The sequence below is a fragment of the Oratosquilla oratoria genome, chromosome 4 (genome assembly GCF_046742065.1).
Source record: "Oratosquilla oratoria isolate Oo_2021 chromosome 4, ASM4674206v1, whole genome shotgun sequence".
NCBI lineage: Eukaryota > Metazoa > Arthropoda > Malacostraca > Stomatopoda > Squillidae > Oratosquilla > Oratosquilla oratoria.
In genome coordinates this window covers 33,011,570-33,033,760 of record NC_134780.1, presented here as the reverse complement: position 1 = coordinate 33,033,760, position 22,191 = coordinate 33,011,570, and the positions used below count along the sequence as shown (strand labels likewise).

The window sequence follows — 22,191 nt, the reverse complement described above, 5'->3', positions numbered from 1 at the left end:
GTTATAAGGTTTCAGAATATATATAGTTATAGGGGTCTACCTGCAAAAACCTAGGAGGTGTTCGTGAATAATCCCTAATCTAACCATATTCTGAAATCTTATAACCCAATGTACTTGGATAACTATCATTTGTCTGTCTGTTTGTTCACGAACTCCTAGGGTTTTGGAGATAGACACCCATAACCAGTTATATTCTGATATCCTATCACTCCAGGTACTTGGATAACTATATTTCATTTAAAAGATTAGTTACGGTTAAGGGTTAAAGTTAGGTGCGGGTATGGTTAGGAAAGGGATTATTCACGAATTCCTCCTAGGTTTTTGCAGACCCCTATAACCATATATATTCTAAAACCTTATAACCCAAGGTACTTGGATAACTATCATTCATTTCACAAATTCTATCAAAATTAAAATAATCATCATTTGACCGCAGCAACGCACGGGTAATTTGGCTAGTATATATAATTACTAGCCAAATTACCCGTGCGTTGCTGCGGGCAAATGATGATCATTTTAATTTTGATAGAATTTGTGGAGAAAAGTTACACATATCAATATAACTCAATGGAACAAGTAACAAATAAAATGTTAAGAAAGCCAGAAAAAAATAAATAAATAAATTTGAGGAGGGAGACGCCCTTTGGAAATAAAATATATTCGGCCGTAAGAGAAGAATTGAACCAACCTTTCATTATCTTTGAACTCGAGTATATTACCGCCCGCGAAAAAGTAAAATAAAAATAACCAATATTTAAACATTTGGTAAAATTATACAATCATTTTACATTTACATGCTTTCTCCTTACAAAGGCTATCATAGTTTGTGGCAACATTAATTTCACAAATATAAATAATATTTATGAACACATACAATGGTTTGTTTAATCATAGTAATTTTTGTCACAAAATGCCAATCGTGTTAAGGGGACACTACAGTAGTGGCGTGTTACCACACCATACCCCTTTAACCCTTAACCCTAGCCAAAATAATATATATATTTTTAAATGAAATATAGTTATCCAAGTACCTGGAGTGATAGGGTATCAGAATATATATGGTTATGGGGGTCTATCTCCAAAACCCTAGGAGGAGTTCGTGAACAAACAGACAGACAGACAGAAGCTACTACTTTATTATAGTATATATATATATATATATATATATATATATATATATATATATATATATATATATATGTATATATGTATATATGTATATATACATATATGTGTGTGTGTATTTGTACATTGTACAAATACTTTCCAGCATTTGTATACTTCCTATAGTACTATCATAGTGGAAATGGGTTGAACGCAAAATTTCATGTATGTGCATGTGCTCGAGCATACAAATATATAAGGAAAATTGCGCTTGACTTATATCTCTTGATAGCGTAGTTGGTAAGTCACTGCGTCACTTGTCATGTGATAGCTGAGTTCGAGTCCTCGGCAGTACCACATTTCAATTTCTGGTTGTGGCCTCCATTGGGTCTCCCGATGTTGATGGCTTAGAATCAAAGTGCATTGTGGTTGTAAAAATGTGTGTGTGTGTATATATATATATATATATATATATATATATATAATATGTATGTGTATATATATTATATATATATATTATATATATGTATATATATTATGTGTATATATATATTCTATGTATATATATATGTATATATATGCATATATATTATGTATATATATATATATATATATATATAGTATGTATAATGTATATATATATATATAGTATGTATGTGTATATATATATATATGTATATATATGTATATATATGATATATATGTATATATATGTATAATATATATGTATATATATATAATTATATATATATATATATATATTATGTGTATATATATATAATATATAATGTATATGTATATATAATATATATGTATATATATATGTATAATATATATATGTATATAATATATATATATATATATATATATATGTATATATAATATATATGTATTCCCTGAAGATGTAAATTACACGAAAACGCTTGGGAATTTTTGTTTTCCGATTTCCTTAGTGGTTACCAGCAAAATATATAAATATATAATACTGATAACCCACTTTCGGAGAAGAATAAGCGATAGTATCATCTGCTGAAGAGGATCACATTGATCGAAATATACGGATATTTTTATTTTCGCTTATTCTCCGAAAGTGGGTCATTAGTATCATTTTACCAATGTGCTACGACATTACTTTGTTTATATATATATATATATATATATATATATATATATATATATATATATATATCTACTATAATAAAGTAGTAGCCTCTGTCTGTCTGTTTGTTCACGAACTCCTAGGGTTTTGAAGATAGACCCCCATAACCATATATATTCTGATACCCTATCACTCTAGGTACTTGGATAACAATATTTCATTTAAGAAAGGGATAAAGTTAGGTGGTTTATGGTGAGGGAACACGCCACTACTATATTTTCCCCTTAAGTCGCGTATTATTTTTGTGACATAATTAATATGATTAAACAAACCGTTGTATGTGTCCATAAATATTATATTTGTGAAATTAATGTTGCCACAAACCATGATAGCTTTTGTAAGAAGAAAGTATGTAAATGTAAAATGATTGTATAATTTTACCAGATTTTAGAATATTGGTTATTTTTATATAATTTTATTGCGGGCGGAAATTGATTATTCACAAACTACTATTTTTTTTCTTCAAATAAACCCCAATAACCATATATATTCTGAAGATAAATTAACGAGATACATTTCTTCACCTTTTAGCTGTAGACATTTATTGTCAATCCACACACACACACACACGCATACACACACACACGCACGCACGCACGCACGCACGCACGCAAAAGAATGTGTACATATGATGTTTGTGTTTATGTATGCATGTATTTTCAAACTAGGGTGTCCCAACCTTCGGATAGGGGGGCGCACACCTGGGAGGGGGAGTGTTTAAAGCTATATTTAATTTGGTTAGGGTTAAGGGTTAAATTTAGGTGGGGTATGGTTAGGTCAGGGATTATTCACGAACTCGCAGCAACGCGCGGGTAATTTGGCTAATATATATATATATATATATATATATATATATATATATATATATATATAATATATATATATATACATATTATATAAATACATATGTACACACACGAGCCACCGGCTGCGCCGGTTCCTGCTTCACATGAAGCTCGGCCTTCCGTCCTTAGCGGCGTATGGTCGCAGGCCCCTTTGGCAGGACTCCACTGGATCAAAACGGAAACAGATCCGCAGGACTCAACTGGATCTACAGGACTCCACAGGATCTACTGGATTCCACCGGATCTACTGGACTCCACCGGATCTACTGGACTCCACCGGGTCTACGGGACTCCACGGATGTAAAGGACTCCACCGGATCTACAGGGTTCTACTGGATCTACAGGACTTCACGGATCTGCTGAACACCACCGGATCTACAGGACTTCACGGATCTGCAGGACTCCACCGGATCTATAGGACTTCACCGGATCTACAGGACACCACCAGATCTATAGAAGTCCACCGGATCCACAGGGTTCCTCCGGATTTACAGGATTCCACCTTTCTATTGACAAAATGCCCCAATATACCGCTCAAGGATAAAAACAGGCGGCTATTTTATATATTTTTGATAAAAAAAAAAAAAAAAAAAAAAAAAATATATATATATATATATATATATATATATATATATATATATATATATATATATATATATATAGAAATAAGAAGAGGGCAAGTGATACACATATTAAGAATAATCTAAGAAAATACAGAAAATATAAGTAAATAAATGAAATAAAGTACGAGGAGAGGCTGGATAAAATGAGGTTGCTCTATCAGATAAAAGTGAACGATTCAGAAAATTGGTGGGAATGTTTGGATTAGTAAAAAAATGTGTGAAATTGAATGAAAGGAAACAGTCAAAGTGGGCAATATGAATGACTTTAAAGCATTGTCGGGTGAATGGAAACAATCTCTCTGTACTTTACTATAGGTGAATACCAATACAGCCCCTCACTTCACTGGTATACAATCATTTGTTATTGTTTGAACAATTGTACCGATCTAAATTTTGGGTTAGGATTGTTATAAGTACCAAATTCCGGGGATTGTAATTCATGTTAGTACTTCCTCTCCATGGAATTAGTCAAAATAATAACAGACATAGCTTGAAGGCTAGACGAAATAGTGCCAAATTGATTTTGTTTCGTTCTTCAAGCAACAGAAGTCGTTTTAACGTTAACGGTTTTTAAAGTGCGCCTCAATTAGGTTTAAATACATGTGACGTCATCAGTATTGTGCGAATAATCGTCCTACAGCTAGATGCATAATCCAAAGGATTTGATTACGCCGTAGAGCGAAATAGAAGAAAAAAATGCTAATTTGCGCCACGACGATTCGGTGGCTGGGCCGACACACTCCCTCTCATCATGCCCACGTGCCAACATAGCGTCCTCTAGTCATTTACTTGCACGTGGTCGGACGTGCTCACGTCTCAAGTAATCTGGAATTGGAGGACTAAATTATTATGATAAATGAATATGGGATCACAAGAATCGTCACCCCAGACATCGACAGGATGACAATTCTTTCATCGGGCTATCCTAGAGTGACAATTCATCATGTGGGCCATATTGGGTTTACGATTCTTATTGTGTAAGTTGACAATAAGCATAACACTCGTTCAGCCTAACCTAATCTTAATTTCACTGTTGATATTCAGCGTACTGGGGTGACAATTATTCAGGTGGGATCTCATGGGGTGACGATTCTTCATTTGGACGTTCTGGGGTGACAATTCTCCATGTGACCGTGAATATGAACTGAAGGTTTTGACAGTCAATGTACAAATTCTGCCTGACCACAAAGGTCGTGGTACAACTAGTTACTAATACAAACCAGTTTTTGTGTTCGTTAGTTGATAGACACTGACAGTTCTCGTATCTGCTAGCAAGAATTAATTTCTTAAATGTATGATGACATAACCCAGCTTGCTCATGATTGTTATATATCTCCCAACCTTACTCTCTCGCCTAGGAGTTTATTATGGTGAAGGAAAACAGACTGCATATTTGGAGTAGGGAGGGAGGGAGGGAAGATACGACAGGGAAAGAGGGGGGTTGCGGCCTGCGGGCCGACTAGAACAGCTCTTGCGCTCACGTACAAACATCAAGGGGGAAGTGGCGTCCCTCCTGGCATGAATGGGTAGTGAAGGGGTAGTAAGATCATTAGACATGAATAGGCAGATTTTTGAATATTTTATTTTATTTTTCTCTCTTTTAAGAACTAGAATGTTTCTTAGGAGAATAAACCCATCTGGCTTCTCAGTGCGTTATTTAGTGATATCACCAAATAGGGCGCATTTGATAAGCATTAAATTCAGTTTGTTAACCAAATGCATCTTCATTTTATTGCTAGATAGGCATCAGTTGGGATTTCATCCTGTGCAGAAAAGGTATCGTACTAGCTGAATAAAGAAAATACATAATATTGCGCAAAACATCAAGTATGACAAGTAATCCCATGAAGTACCTTAGGAGTTTTAGAAGAAGATGCCGGGCAGGGGTAGAAAATGACTGTCGGCAGCAGGGGACGATTAGGACGAAGGCCAGATGAAGGCATGCATCGTTAGGTTTGCATAATGTCGTCCCCGCCCTCTGCCCGAAAGAGCTTCGGTGATGCATATCGCGTGGATTGTTTTCCTGCTTCACTTGATACAATTGATATTGTTGTCCTTATAGTCGGCTTTGTTTACAGTGTACGGCTGAAAATTGATACGATAATTCGTTCAGTTCAGGTTGCCAGTAAGTGAAGACTAGGTTGCCAACCGTCCTTTATTTCAAAGGACAGTCCTTTATTCAGCTCTATTTGTCCTTGTCCTTTATTGATATTTGAAATGACACTATTTGTCATTTATTTTGAAATAGTTTTGACTGATAGTTCAATTTCCTACTCTCAAGATGGGATGATTGCAAAAGCGTTTACTTATTGTAAGACTGAAGACTGTCAACACTGCATTCTGCACAATGCCAGACGCACAGAGCGGCAGACCGCAAACCAGGGTGTAAAATTAACCTCATTTTTATGTATAACTTAATTTTCCATAAAACAAAAACACTAATTTTGGGAAAACCAAAAAACAGCAAACTATGTTACTAAATATGAAAACCACCACCAAGAAAAAAAAAGAAAATAAAAACAATAGAGAAAGAAAGGTGTCGTTGGACGTTTAGAAAGGCAATACTTCCGCCTATCAACTGAACTCAGAACCAAAACAAATGGAGCGTATTATACAACATTCTAATGATGAGACCCTTCACAAAATCGAGCCGTAATTTGTTATAAATACTGGGAGAACAGTGAAATCTATGTGAGGAACTTGTAATAGTAGTGCCAATATTTCATGTCATTAACATTTGAAAAACAGAATAGAATAAATTAAATTCAACATTCAGCAAATTATTAAACCTAAGTTTCGTAGGCCATTCATTTCCCAAAGTTTCAGAAATTTGTAGTAGTAGAACATTTGAAGCTAGAAGGAAAGCTTAAAGATGGATGAACTTTTTGATGAAGTAGTATTAATTAAAAGCAACTTTGACACTATCAAAAGTTCTGAACTCTTCATAAGCTAAAAAAAAAAAAAAAGTGGTATTTATTTTGAAATCTATGGACTTTAAATGTATCGTTTTCAAAATAGTTTATTTTGTACAATCAATTCCTGGAACATCATCTTATTGTGAGAGAGTTTTTAGTTTAAAATGTCATCTGAATGGCAAGATGAAAGGAACTGATGCTCTGTTGAATTAATTAAGAATGAAGTTCTCACACATTTTAACATGACAGTTATTTGGAATTCGCTAAAAACAACAATGATGATACAAATTTTCTGAAGGTAGCAAAAAGCCAGGGCAAATAAAGTTTTAAAGATTAGAATCCTTTGATCAAGGTAAAATAAATGTCTTCTCATTCTTGTTTTTGTATTTTCATTTAGGTACGAGAAATGTAATTTTGAACTGCATTTAATATTGGCATCTATTATGATCTATAGCCACTTAAATAAATATCAATAAAGTTTTTATGTCCTTTATTGTAGCTTAACAGATTTGGCAATCCTAGTGAAGACGACAGTATTGTGTGTGGGTAGGTGACTCAAATTTCAGTAAAGATAGTTTTATCTCGTTCACTTCCAAGGGTCTGCCACGTAACTGAACAGGACCACTCAGTATAGAAGGGTTAAATCGAGATAGGCATTATAAGAACACCTTCGCTAGAGGGTGGGGATACAGTGAAGATGAATTCCGAATGTTTAGTTGCAGTAACGTTCTTCTAGGCCAGGGAAGCTTTCCTCCCTACCCAGATGCCCTTCCCACCCACTTTTTATTCACGTATTTCAAGTGGATTAAAAAATAAAGTTTATTACGAATGTACTGTAGACTGTAAATTATTCATAAAGATTTTGGTTATTTGCGTAACAATTCAATTTATGATATTCTCGGATTCACTGAATTGAGAACTTGTGTTAGGGGCACTAGTTGCTGTTGTTTATGTCCTTATAAGGTTGTATTTGTATGCACAAGTTATTGTTCATAGCTGGAATGCTTCCTAGTATGAACACTTCAAGCAGGGGGACTAGGAAAATGGTGAATGAAAAAAGGATCTCTGAAAATTCATTGACCAGTGATAGAGTAGCGCAGCTGTCTTGAAAAAGCACGCAGTGAGGGCATTTACTTGTAGATCGTTTGAGATGAATTTGACAACTGACATGATAATCGTAGGGTTTGCGCACGAAATATGTTGCCACTGTATAAAAACCATGTTATCGGCATTAAGTGTAATGCAGCGTGTTTATTTTTTCTGTTATAAATCGCTAAAATAGTCATGTTATGATTGTGCATGTTCTTTGGAGCTGACCAGCTGTATATGTGGGAGTGGTGGTTTTATACCTAATGGTTTGACCCATGTTAAGTAATTTTATTTAGGTTAGAGCAGATACAGGACTGATGGAGGTCCTCATTTATAGATAAGCTCTTTCTTAAATAGGGCACACCAAAATTGAGTGAAATTGTCTACTGTTAGCTTGAGCAGGCATGCCGTTTTGAAAGGGTTATAGAATACTGATGAGGAGGAACCAAGGATGGGCCAACAAGATGGATGGCAGAAAGAATTATCTCTCTGTTGCCCATCTTCAAAACCCATCAACACATTCACCTCCATTTGGAGGTGGAGCTACAAGGGGTTGACACTCTACCTCTGGACTTGATCCAATATCTTGTTTTATTAACTTCAGCTGTATTTCTTCCATCTTTTCAAAACGAGAGCTAACAACTGGTGACTGCTCCCTTCTTGATACTGTACGTGGGTGACACAGGAACTATTCAGTACTAATACAACACACAACAATATAGTTTCCTCCCAAAAGGATCTCAGGTAGAGTTGAAGACCATTCCCAACTACCATGGGGCTGTGGGTTTTCAGTCAGTGAACTTGGGACAGTAATTATTGTTCCAAAAAGTAGAAGTATCTTGAATTTGCATGCCAGGTTTGTAGGTGGAGACTCTCTTAAACCGATTGAAATTGCCTGGCATCAGCTAAAACATTACAGCATCAGAATCAACCAATCGGTCCAATGACCCAGGTCTCTTCTTACATGGTTCTCAGATAACTGCCCATAAGTCACTTAAAAGAAGAGTTGTTGTAGGGGCATCAGATACTATACATGCCATACCACTGAGTTTTAGGAACTGAATAAATTTTTCAGGCCTTAGTTAAAACAGAATTGGTAAGTAATAGCTCCTGGTGAAAGGAGTCGAAGCAATTTAATTTCATTTTTGTTAAAGGTGTTTGTAGAAGGAAAATAAATTTGTATTATATTACACAAATATACATGATTTTTATTAATTAATTAACTAATTTATTTATTATTTTTATTAAAGAGAGAGGATATAAAGAAATCAAACATTGAGTACTGGCAATACTGTCCATTGATTTAATAATACAACCATAATACTGTAAAGCATTTGAGGAGAACAATGTACAGTACTTTCAGTTCTTTGGTATCTGTAATGTTTTCAAGGGTTTGTATAACTTAAAACCAAGTCGGTAGTAAAAATAGATTATTGTATTAGAAACAAACTCCACAAAATTTCTGGATTGTTCTAACCACCAGTGTAAATTTATTCATTTGATAGTGATCAGGTTTCCCAATGATTTTGTGATAAACTTAAATTTATTTGAACTATGACTAAACATCCTATAAAATTATGCCCTACTCATTATTCACACCTTTACCTCTGACTTTTATGACATTTGTGAGTAGTTAGCCATATTTATTTTTCCCGAAAGTGTTAGTGGTGCTTAAGATTGTGCCTAATACCAGTGTTTCGTGTGCCTTCAATGAGGCAAAAAATAAAATGCAAGAGTAACAGTTTATGCCTATATACAGTAGGTTCTCTATAACTTTGAATGATGTGGTTTTGGAATATACTCCATTAACTTGAGATACATGGCTAAATTATAGATGATACACACATCATCACTAGGATTATAACATATACAGTGTTTCCACATGCTAAGTGGCAAATGTGAATGAAATGATCATTGGTTTGTGTTTGTGCTTTGATGAATCTTGTCTGCTTTAGTTATAATTCTCTGCCCATAATATATAATTCACCACACTAACTGTACTATGGTGAACATGGCCAGAAAGCATCTAGTGGAGAACCAAAGGAAAGGACTTGCCCAAAGCTTAGTCAAAAATATATTTTACTTAAAAGAAATATGGATGTGTTGGGAAAGACATGTGGGGCAAGTCTTCCACAAATATGAAAGTATGAAATGTGATTTAGATTTGAACTAAAACAACCTGCATAGAATTCATGACACTACTGAGGAATTGACAGGTAACCTGAATGCTCAAAGTAGAATTCCTGTCACAGTGCCAACTTTGTACTTTCAAAATGTAATTATTTTTTCATGTTTTCTTATTGTCATTGATGAGTTAGATTTAAAGGTATTTCATGATTATTTTATGGTATTTATATCTGAGAATGTACTGTGTTAGTTTTGGCAGTGGTGTATTTAGAGGTCAGTACTGTATAAGAGTTCCTAGGGTTATGGAATGTGCAACAGTTACAATTATTTTTGGATGGCGAAAAAACATTTAAATAAATTTATATTTAAATATATATATGTATGAGATACATTGTTGAATATAGGAATAACATGACCCAGTGGTTGAAGGAACCAACAAAGTACAGAGGTAGAGACACACTAGCAAAAATGGATTTGATTTTAACTCAAGAACCTAAGGAGATCATAATATTGAATTACCTATGCTCAATATCTAAAAGTGATTTTATGATCTTTGAATTAGCCCTGGAAGTGGATAAGACAGAAACAAGAAAAAAATAACAGACAAGGAAGAGACAACTGTGAAAAAGTTAATTTTGTAGAAGAGAGAAAAGAAGTGGATTAGTGTTCAATGAGAAAAAAAATAAAGAAGGAATGGATAATCTTCTTAAAAAAATATAAAACAGGAGTGGAAGCATATGTACCAAGGATGAAATGGAAAGAGTCACAGAAAAAGGATTGGTATAGTTAAAAATGTGCAATAACAAAACAAAGATAAGACGTGGGAAAAGTGGGGCAAAAAAAAACAACAAAGAAGGCAAAATATAAATACAAAAGAACTAGAAACAAGTAAGAAGGGAAGAAGAGAATTAGAAGAGGAAAAGTATCTTGAAAAGGGTGAGACTGACAAGTTTAAAGATGAAACTAAGTTTTAAAGATTTGTGAATGAATGAGCTGTAGAACAGAGAAGGGATGTTCCAATTGAGAGTTCAGGGATGGTATATGAAGAAACAAAAAAGCATGCTGAAACAAGGAATAAAAGTTTTCATTCCCCAAGGAAAAGGACTTTGAGGGAGCAAAGGTTTAAGAAAAAGATGTCTTAAACAACATGAAATGGAAGCACATGAGGTAATTAAATTTCTCAATATTCTGGAAACGAGAAAGGCACAGGGTCAGATGGTATCTCAAATTGGATACTGAGTGTAGAGAAGTGAATAAAATACAACAGCTGATTGCAAATATAAAAAGGAACAATGTCATTGGACTAGAAATCTGCCTATGTGGTACTATACTCAAAGGAGTAAATAGGAAGGAGCACAATGGCCAAAATGTGTAAAAAAAAGAAAGGAATCTTGGTCAACAATCAAATTGGATTCAGACAAGAAAAGTTGTGTCTATTTACCTAACGTGAGGAAAACCGTGTAACCAACATGCTAAATTTGTATTTGAAAGTGGATTGTGTTTATTTGGATTTGGCAAAAGGTTTTAATAAAGTGCCATACAAAAGATTAAAATAGAAATTGGAAAACATCATAGGACTTGAATCGAGCACAGGGTATATTGGAATGGATCAAAGATTTCCTAAATAAGATGAAAGATGAAATGTTGGATTGGAGTAAGGCAATGAGTGGGGTGCCATAAGGCTCAATACTGGGACAAGTAATGTCCTTACTGTATGTCAGTAATATGATGGATAGGATAGGGAGTTATGCAAACTTGTTTGTAGATGATGCCAAGATCATGAAAAGAGTGAAAGGTGAAGAGGATTCTAAATTGCTACAGGAAGACCTAGGTAACATTTGATTGAGGCCAAAAGTGGAAAATAAAATTCAATAAAAGAAAAGTCTTGGAAATGGGCCAAGGCATAAAGAAACCATTGTCAACATGTAATATGGGGAATGTATTTATTACAAAGGCAAAAGAGAAAAACTACTTAGGAATTTCAATCAAAGGTGATTTGTTGCCAAAAATACATGTGTAGAGACTAATGGAAGACTTGTAAATTCCTAATGAACGTGAGAGTGGATGAGGATATGCTGAAAAAATATTGAAAATCTGTTTCACCCCAAACTGGAGTCTGCAGCAGAGGTGTGGTCACACCAAAAGAGAAGAAAGATAGAATACAAAGAGTAACAACCAAAATGACCCAAAGGCTGGTTGATAATACAAAAGAAAAGGTTGAAAGGAACTGGGACTTCCTACATTTGAAAAAAAAAAAAGAGAGAGAGATAGAAAGTGGTATGGTAATATTTTGATCAGGGGGAAAAATGACAGGATGTGCTGGTATGGGATGAAAAAATTTTGAGAGAGAAAACTGAATGCAAGAGAGATTAGTTCTAGTTAGTCCTGACCTTAAATCTAGGAAACAGTGCACTAGTGCCAGAAATAGAACTAACAGAGCATTAGGTTTCATTGCTAGGATGAGTAGGAATAATTAGCAAACTCTGTCTGGCATTAGAACCATCCTTGACTATGTGGTACAGTTTTGGTCACTATCCTATAGAATGGATATCAATTCACTAAAATCAGTACAGATGAGAATGACCAAAATAATACAGTACATGGACTCAGGAACCGATCTTATGAGGACAGGCTTAGGCACCATAACTTACACTCTCTGGAAAGATGCAGTGTGGAGTGATCTAATAGAAATGTTCAAATGGATTGAAGGCTTTAACAAGGGTGACCCAAACAAAGTCATCATATTAAGACAATAGGACAGGACTTGCAGCAGTGGACTTAAATTGGACAAATTTAGATTTAAGGAGGAAATAGGCAAGAACTGGTTTACTAATAGTGTGGTCAACGAATCGAATAGACTTAGTCACCATATAGTGAGTGCTGGAACTATTGATTGTTTTAAGAAAAAAGTTAGACAAATTTGTGGATGGGAATGACAGGTGGTAATAGACATGGAACTACCTAGTGTAGGCCTTATGGTCTCTTGCAGTCTCCCTCATTCTTATGTTCTTATTAAAAAAGTAAGACTAATTAATTGATGTTAGGAAGCACAGCTTTCCACAGACAAGTCAATCTGTGGAAGATATAATTCAGGCCAACAATATTGATGAATTTAAAGCAAAGTTTGATAAATGGAGATATAGAGACAAGTTTCCATGAGCATAGCTGTGAATACAATTAGATAAATACTTCCCTTACATAAAATGAAAACATGTATATGTCCACGAATATATCATCCTTTGTCCAACCCCATCTAATTTTTCCAATATCATTTAAGGACAATTATAGAATGGTCTTTAGCACTACCATCACAAAAGAAGGGAAAAAAAGGGCATAAATTGTGATTCAACCTATCATAGATTATACACAGCACAACTTTTAGAGGTAAAGGTGTGAGCAGTTAGCAGCATATTAGTTTATTTGAAGAGCATCTATGTATAGATGACATTTTGTGTTGTAATTAAAGTTTGTATTTCTGCTGCTGCTATACAAAACTAGGAGACCAATTACAAGTATCTGCAAGTCATGGTCCTTCAACATGGATGTCAGAGAATTGTGCACCTTCTACTCATCTTCACAATTCATTAATACCCTCACCTCCATTTGGAAGTGCAGCTCCAAAGATCTGACACTTATTCTTTGGACTGGGCCCAAGATCTCTTTACCAGCTTCAACTTGTTTCCTTCACCTTTTCACATAAAGAGAACTGACTACTGCTGACTGTTCCCCTTCTACCACCATAAACTGATGACAAAGAAAGTGACCCATACTAATACAATGCAGACAAGAATCCAAAATTTCCCCAGGGAGATCTGTAGGAGAGCCCAAGGACCAGAACTGTGGTGCTGTGGATTTCCAGTCAGTGAAACTTGAGGTAGCAGTTATTAATATTACAAAATTAGGGACCAATGACAGGTACTTGTAAATTGTGGTACTGCAAGACAGATGTTAGGGAGAATCATCTCCCTAACATTTGTCTTCAGAACCCATCAACATTCTCACCTCCACCTGGAGGTACAGACCAGGTCCAAGTTTCCTCCCTGTCAGCTTGAGTTGTACCTGTATTTCCTCCATTTTTTCACATAAGGAGAGCTAACAACCAGTGACTCTTCATTCTACTAATATAAGCTGATGACATAGTAATAGCCCCACCCTAATACAACATGGACAACAGTCAATTTCTTCCCAGAGAGATCTATGGGAAGGCTCAGGGACTATTTCCAGCCACTGCAGGGCTGCATGTTTCTAGTCGGTGAAACACGAAGCAAGAACTATTTCAAAATTATTGTTCTAACACCATACTGTTTCAAACTTAATTTCTTTTTCTGCACTAGTGACATTGGTAGAAGAAAAGCATTCTGACAGATAAGTTTGATCTATGTGGGTAGACTCACTAATGTTAGTAGTTTTATGGCACTGGGGATCCAGTAGTTTTAAATTATATTGAATCATAGTCAGTTTTCTTGTCACATCACTGCTCAGCCCATGAGGCTGGAAGGCATTGGAGCAGCCTGAAGTACAGTTTTGCTGAAGAGACATAGTTGTAGGAGGGATTCCAAGGAGGATTGTTGCAAGAGGTGCAATAGCTTCAGAACTGCACAGGCCTTTCCACCAAGTAGTTGCTGGAATGTGTTTTGCTGACTGCCAAACTGCCTCCTCTCTCCACAAACCTTCCTTGGCCCGGAATTTTGCCAGACTTGCCACCACAATGCCAGTGTCAAGACCAAGATGTTGTGCCATAAAAGAAATGAAGCTGTAGGCCTCAGGGATCTGCTCATCATTGAGGATCTCTCCTCTATATCTTGGGTCCACCATGTTGGCAGCTGCATGGATTGGTTTGAGACAGAAATCTGAGCAGATGAAAAGAAATTCTTGAATTCTCTCTCCCTCTTGTTTAGTTAGGGATGAGTATGGAATCTCATTTAGAATCCTTTTCTGTAAGTTAGCAAAAAGTTGGGGAATATCAGATAAGAGAGCTGAGTTAGTCTTTACAGTGCTTAGGGCACAAGTGATGGGACTTAACAAATTGACACACCTGGTAATGCTTACCCAAAATTCATCATTGTCAAGGAGTGTTTGTCTGATTATTTTCTCTATGTTTAAGTTATCTGTGATAGCAAGTTCTTGTAGTGATTCTCGCCCTTGTAGTAGACTGTTTAACATGGCAATGAAATTGCCTCCTCTTGTTTCATCAGGAAGGATCAATTTATCTGGCTTGTGTTTATTCTTCTGCTTCTGAATAAAAGTTGCCGAGACCAGCTGGTGATTCTTGATATATTTGATAACATCCTTAGTTCTATCATATACTCTTTGTATTGTTGCTAATTCCATGATATTTGCAATTAAGATATTCAAGCCTTGTGCACTACAGCTGATTGGGGTAATATGAGGATATAATTGAGCTAAAATTCCCCAGGCTTGTTTCATATGGCTTGTACTATCTGTAAGAAAAGCAAATACTTTTGAAGGACCAATTTTCTGAATAACATCTGAAAGCACATCTGCAATATACTCACCTGTATATTGGTTGTCTCTGGTTTCTACATTTGTATAATACAGAGGATGTGGTGTACTCACCCAAAAATTTATTATATTATTTGGGCCTGTGTTAGACCAACCATCTGATATTATAGCTAAACTCTGAGATTCACTTACAGCCTGATTTACTTTGTCTCTTATCCTCTTAAACTCAGCTTCCAGTAAAGTTGTTGTGAGTGCTTCCTGGGTAGGAAGTTGGTATGCTGGTCTCATTTCAGCAAAACACTTCATCCAGTAATGGTTTGTGAGTAGAGATATGGGTAGCCCAGAAACGTAAATGGCTCTTGCCAAGCTCTCGTCTATTCTGTACTGTGAATCAGGATCAATACTGTCCACAAGACATTCCATTGGCTTAAGTTTTTTAGCTTGTGTGTAAACACTAGGGGGAGGTCCTGATGATGCACCAGAAGCTGAAGGTTCCTCTTTCTCTGTCAGGCTTGGCAGGGTCTGTGTTAACTGTACTCTTTGTTGCTGTTGATTCTCATTAGTAAATAGGGGGCACTTTGGGCATTTTTTCAAATGCTTTTGCATTTTTGTCGCATTTGGAGAATATTTCTGCCCACAGTAAACACATATGAAGTATTCTTTCCCATCCCAAGGCTTGACAGAAGTAAAATGTTTCCATACCTCAGATGTTTGCCGCACCATTATTCTGAAAGTAAAATATATAATTAGCTATAAATACCCTGTGTTCAACGTGTTGTTCAAGCTTGTCTACAAGATCTAACATATACAACTCAAAAGATTTTTGACTAAAGATTTCTTGGTTCAAATTAAGTTAAATCCCACATAAATGTAAAAAATAATTGGTTTTCCAAGTAGGGAAGCTTCAACCTTTATCTTATGAATAACCTACGGAAAATGAAGAGAACTGAGTGAGCACGGTGGAATAAGAACATTATCTGTGCCCAGCAGATGAGCACAAAAAATGGTATCCAATTTTTAATATTGTACTTATTTTCCTTGGTAACAGATAGGAAATCTACTACCATACGAGAAATATTTTCCATTTCATTGCGTAGCCAAACTGAGCTAATTGTTTTATATATATATATATATATATATATATATATATATATATATATATATATATATATATATATATATATTAGTGATATTTATAATGTTTTCCATGTTTGTATGCCAGGGTGTTCCAAGAAATGGGTGTGTTGTTTGAAATGCAAGATGTGTGTATATTGATTGAAATGAAGACGAAACTCACGTTAATAAGGAGTGTATTGTTAACATTTTAATTAACGTAGAAGCTGCATGAGAATATATCCATAGGGTAAAAAGGTATTACAGTGTCATTCATGTACTTACGGAAGGACGGTGCGAAACAACAAACGTTTCTCGTTGTTTCATGAGTGTAAACGTATCTCTGCTACAACAGGCCCCCACGATCAAATGGTCCATAATAGATTTTGCTGTGTTTGTCATATTATGAATTATGTTTTATCTTGAAATAAAATTGTGTCAATGCGTGGATTACAAATGTTATTAATATTTTTAAATGGAAGTAATACTTTACTATCATGGCGTAAGAGATGAATAGAATGTAAAGTTGTATGTATATTTACCTATATGGTTATGATTCTTTGAAATTATCCAGATGGTGTAAACGTTGGAAAAATAGTGATATACTGTAGTCACAGAGTTGTAATAGTCGACAAATGTAAGTGCGTAATATGTATACATGCAGTGGTGCTACTTTAGCGTGTTATCATGTATGATTCTTTAGTGTGTGGACTGCATCTATAGCGGGCTACACTATCAAACATGCATGTCCAACAAGGTGTTTGTTCAAACAATTTGAGAGTGTGTGGGCAGGTTGGAAGGTTTGACAAGCTGTTTGATACTCGATGGTCAAACTGCTTGTTTTTCCAGCATGAATTAATGTTAGTTGGTGCTAAGGGAAAGTGTACTTGATAGTCGTTCACTTGGTGGTATAGCATCCCTAAGTTGGGTGTTTCTTTTTTCAATCAGAGGTCTGACCATTGTCAATAAATTTGTGAAGGTACCATGATCCATTCTTAGTAAATTTTTTGTAGTCTTTGGGTGATGTTATCACCTCGTTCAGCAGGCAGTCATGAGATAATTTGCATTTCTTGTACCACTCCTTCATCCACACTCTCTTCTTTCGCTTAGCAGGATTTTCAGTGGCTATGGCTAAAAGTATAGCTATTCACACTTTCTTTTGGCTCATGTTGAAGGGATGTTGTCGGCAGGCTTACTGACATTTGATCAAACACCCGTTACATTCTGTGGCGATGTTTAACAAACACGCTGGACAAACATGTCTGGTAGTGAGCCCGCTTTAGAATGTAATCTAGAATAAACGACACTTTCAGCGTGTGATCTACATGGGAGGTCAGGCATGCCACGTAAATTGTATATGTTACTTTACAAATAATTTACAAAAGAGACTTAAATATGACCTCTCCTAATTGAGATTTAAGTTTGATATATACCAAACCCATTTTCAGAAAAAAAATATATGTAAATTTGCTGTTCATCGTGACCATTCAACATGAGAACGAAAGTTTACACCCAAATTATTCGGTATGAAGAATTGGCTGTAGCATTCCTTCGTCGTCATGTAGATGAACAGACGTTGATATATTTAAAGGTATTTATAATCAAGAGTACTCCTTCATTTTTTCAAATATTCACTTTTATTTTCTTATGTTGTATATCACATTCGGCATGTAGATCACACGCAATCATGGATCTTTGATATAGTAGATCACATGCCGCATGAAGATCATGCGCTAAAGATCTGTGATAATGTAGATCATATGCAACATTAGGATTGCCAACTCTGTTTAGCTACAATAAAGGACATAAAAACTTTATTGATATTTATTTAAGTGGCTATAGATCATAATAGATGCCAATAATGAATGCAGTTCAAAATTACATTTCTCGTACCTAAATGAAAATACAAAAACAAGAATGAGAAGATCAAAGGATTCTAATTTTTAAAACTGTTTGCCCTGGCGTTTTGCTACCTTCAGAAAATTTGTATCATCATTGCTGTATTTAGCGAATTCCAAATAACTGTCATGTTAAAATGTGTGAGAACTTCATTCTTAATTAATTCAACAGAGCATCAGTTCCTTTCATCTCGCCATTTAGATGACATTAAACTAAAAACTCTCTCACAATAAGATGATGTTCCAAGAATAGATTGTACAAAAGAAACTATTTTGAAAACGATACATTTAAAGTCCATAGATTTCAAAATAAATACCACTTTCTGGTTGTTGTTTTTGAGCTTATGAAGAGTTCAGAACTTTTTATAGTGTCGAAGTTTCTTTGAATTAATACTACTTCATCAAAAAACTCATCCATCTTTAAGCTTTCCTTCTAGCTTCAAATGTTCTACTACTACAAATTTCTGAAACTTTGGGAAATGAATGGCCTACGAAGCTTAGGTTTGATAATTTGCTGAATGTTGAATTTCATCGATTCTATTCTGTTTTTTAAATGCTAATAACATGAAATATTGGTACTACTATTACAAGTTTCTCACATAGATTTCACTGTTCTTCCGGTATTTATAACAAATTACGGAATTACGGCTCGATTTTGTGAAGGGTCTCATCATTACTATGTTATATAATACGCTCAATTTGTTTTGGTTCTTTGCGAGTTCAGTTGATAGGCGGAAATATTGCCTTTCTAAACGTCCAATGACACCTTTATTGTTTTTATTTTATTTTTTCTTGGTGGTGGTTTTCATATTTAGTAACATAGTTTGCTGTTTTCTGGTTTTCCCAAAATTAGTGTTTTTTTTTAATGGAAAATTAAGTTATACATAAAATGAGGTTCATTTTACACCCTGGTCTGCGGTCTGCCGCTCTGTGCGTCTGGTATTGTGCAGAATGCAAAGTTGACAGTCAGTCTTACAATAAGTAAACGCTTTTGCAATCATCCCATCTTGAGAGTAAGAAATTGAACTGTCGGTCAAAATTATTTCAAAATAAATGACAAAAAGTGTCATTTCAAATCTCAATAAAGGACAAGGACAAATAGAGCTGAATAAAGGACTGTCCTTTAAAATAAAGGACGGTTGGCAACTCTATGCGACATGTCAATCACAAGCTAAAGTAGCACCCATGGTATACACAGAAGCGTATTCATACAAGCAAATACATGCATGCGTACGTGTACTGACATTAAGAAAAAACGGACAGCATAACCAAATTGAAGACTAAAAAATTAAGTGGAAACACAGAGGCGGTGTCCGTGAACATTTCCAATCTGCATCACTGCTACAATTACCCGGTAAGTAAATCCATAAACGTGAAAAAGACATCCAAATGGGAACGTAGAATGGGTGATAGTGAAATCAGCAAAGCTAGATAAGTATTTGAAAGTAAAACGTGTATGAGACTTATTACTTGACACAAATATGATTGCTGGTGAAACGGTGCTGATAGATGTAGCTGTGGCATTCTACCACTTCGACGAAGAAAAGTTGAGAAATAATTTTATCTCATTTTTAAAACCAAGATGAAGTATGTGGTGGTGGTTTTGTCGCCTCATCTGAAGAAGTACAATGAACTGTAAACTTAGGATGCAAAACCAGTTGGGCAGTTGTCGGGATAAAAAAAAGTTGAAAAAGAACAAATTTTAATACGATCGTAATGGATTAACGAAGGATAATAAATGATTCCCAAAAGGTGGTGGCAGGGACTAGAAGTAAAGAAAATAACAAAAGCATAAAGAAGTACATTCGTACATGCGTAAAGTGGTGTGGGCGATGTGATGGTACGGGCAAGGATTAGTTACATGTTGAAGACTGTTGATGAAAGTAAATATGTTGGGCAGGACAAGATGGGCCTGGTCCAACTCCTGCTCAACACAACTTGATCATTAAACTCTTGCGACATACAACTCGAGGCCCCCACAGACATGAGGCGCCAGACCTCGAATTAAAGAAAACATAGTCTTCGTAAAACCATTGTTAAGTAAACAGTAAATTGAGGATGGGTATGGGTTGGGAGGTCTGCGTAGTCGGATTTATTGTCCTTAGTCCGTTGAGTGGAAGTATGTTAAAATAGGAATATTCAAATATCAGGAAAGAACGCAATTCGAAAGTGTACGTATTTATTTATTTTTTATTCTTGTGTATAACTTTTCGTGGGTATTTCAGATTGGTTGGTTCGTTCCAACCTTATCAATTACAAGGATTAGAGCTTAAAAATATCTAAAGTTGGCTATCGTAACGATAGGATATGATTTTTTTTTCCAAATTGACTTATTAGTAAATCGGTACAACTGAGAATATTCTGTTTTGTTGTATCGTTATGTCCAGGGCTGCCACGGTAGACATGACTTTTAAAGGGCCACAGGGTACGGAAACATTGTGGATATAGACCGGTTTATCCTACACGGCGCTGCTTTTGACTCTAGCTTTTTTTTGTCGCCAACTTATCGCTCTCACTGAACGAATTTCAAGATGATAAAAACGCAAACGGTAAGCCGTTTACACGATCCTGGTAAAAATTATGAATTCGCTAGAGTTTTTGAGCCATCCCAGGAGGATGTGCTGCAAACCTCTGTTGTCCTTAGTGAAAAGTGTGCTCCAAGGTAGAATGCCTGATTCTGGTATGAGGAAACAGCCAAAAAAATACGTGTATGGGTACGAAAAAGGATAAGTGGGAGGCAGGCTCAGCGGCCCTCAGATCATCTCCTGAAGAAGCTGGCATTAAAGAATCCAGTTACACTCCGCAGAGTGTAGAGGCTGACGTGGGAAGTTTTAGAAGTTACGTTCTTTTATACATAAAAAGGACACTGATGCAGCCTACGATTTCCCGTAGAAATTAATCCGCTTTGTCATACCAGTACATTCTTGCTCAGTTTTACCTTCCTTCCTGTAGGTGTCCTTAATACTCTTGAAGCGTACCGTGAAATTTTTTATTCAGTTTGTTTCTCGGGATAAAAAAAATGCTATTTTCATTATAATTGAATTCATCCTTGGTTACCTAGCCCGCGTTTGGTAATTTTGGAAACCAATAAAATGTTCTGCCCTGTGTAAGGAATGGTCTAGACTATTATTGCTAATAACTGTCCATCTACCTAGATACTACTACAACTACCATAGAGGGAAATTGGTTAAATATTCAATACAAACACAATTATTATCTTTGAATTATTCTTCATCTATCCTTAGGTTGCTGTCTGCAAGGTCGATGAGCATTTATGCTATTTACCCATCACGCATTGGGTTATTTGAAGTCTCAATCTAATGTTCCACATGATGAAACAGTTTTCCATAATCTCAAGGAGGCTGAATGTTTCATTTTCTTACAGTTGGGATAGTTTTGGGGAAAAAAATGAGACAATACACCCAGCAGCAAAGCACGTACACCCCTACACACTGTTTACTACTGAAACGCTAGACGCGAGCGTTAAAGTTTAACTTATTTCACTTTATCGCAGCATCAAGCACACTGCGAATTTATTATTAGAAGCTTTCATCAGCGAATTCGCTAGCGAATTAAGAAGATTTTGACGTGTATTTATGTTCAAATTTACTGCTCGCGTATAGCGTTTCAGTAGCGAATAAAGAAGCTTCTAGCGTAAAAAGTAGCGCCATGTAAACTGGCCTTTAAGATAACCTAGCCGTCGTGAAAGAATGGTGACGATAGTTTTGGAATTTGGATCTATAACACAAAATAAACAATTTGATAAGAAACGAAGTGGAAAATAAGATTTGAAACCCCCCCTCCAATTTGTGATCAGATTAAATTACTTGAATCAGATGCGATCGAGAAATAAGA

General features: G+C 35.5%; 2 protein-coding genes across 2 annotated transcripts in view; one reads left to right on the top strand and one right to left on the bottom strand.

Moving 5' to 3' along the window:
- Chsy (Chondroitin sulfate synthase) overlaps nt 1-22,191 on the top strand; it is a 99,023-nt gene that overhangs the window by 43,912 nt on the left and 32,920 nt on the right. The window lies entirely within an intron of this gene.
- LOC143024760 (uncharacterized) lies at nt 9,004-16,817 on the bottom strand. Its single transcript, XM_076183884.1, has 2 exons — nt 16,724-16,817; nt 9,004-16,052 (listed from the first exon to the last, which is right to left on the bottom strand). The coding sequence occupies exon 2, from the start codon at nt 16,046-16,048 to the stop codon at nt 14,153-14,155; it is 1,896 nt and encodes a 631-aa protein (XP_076039999.1). The 5' UTR covers nt 16,049-16,052; nt 16,724-16,817; the 3' UTR covers nt 9,004-14,152.

Bases quoted from the DNA above. Each gene is read 5' to 3' on its own strand.
- LOC143024760 (XM_076183884.1), bottom strand. From the start codon at position 16,048: ATGGTGCGGCAAACATCTGAGGTATGGAAACATTTTACTTCTGTCAAG.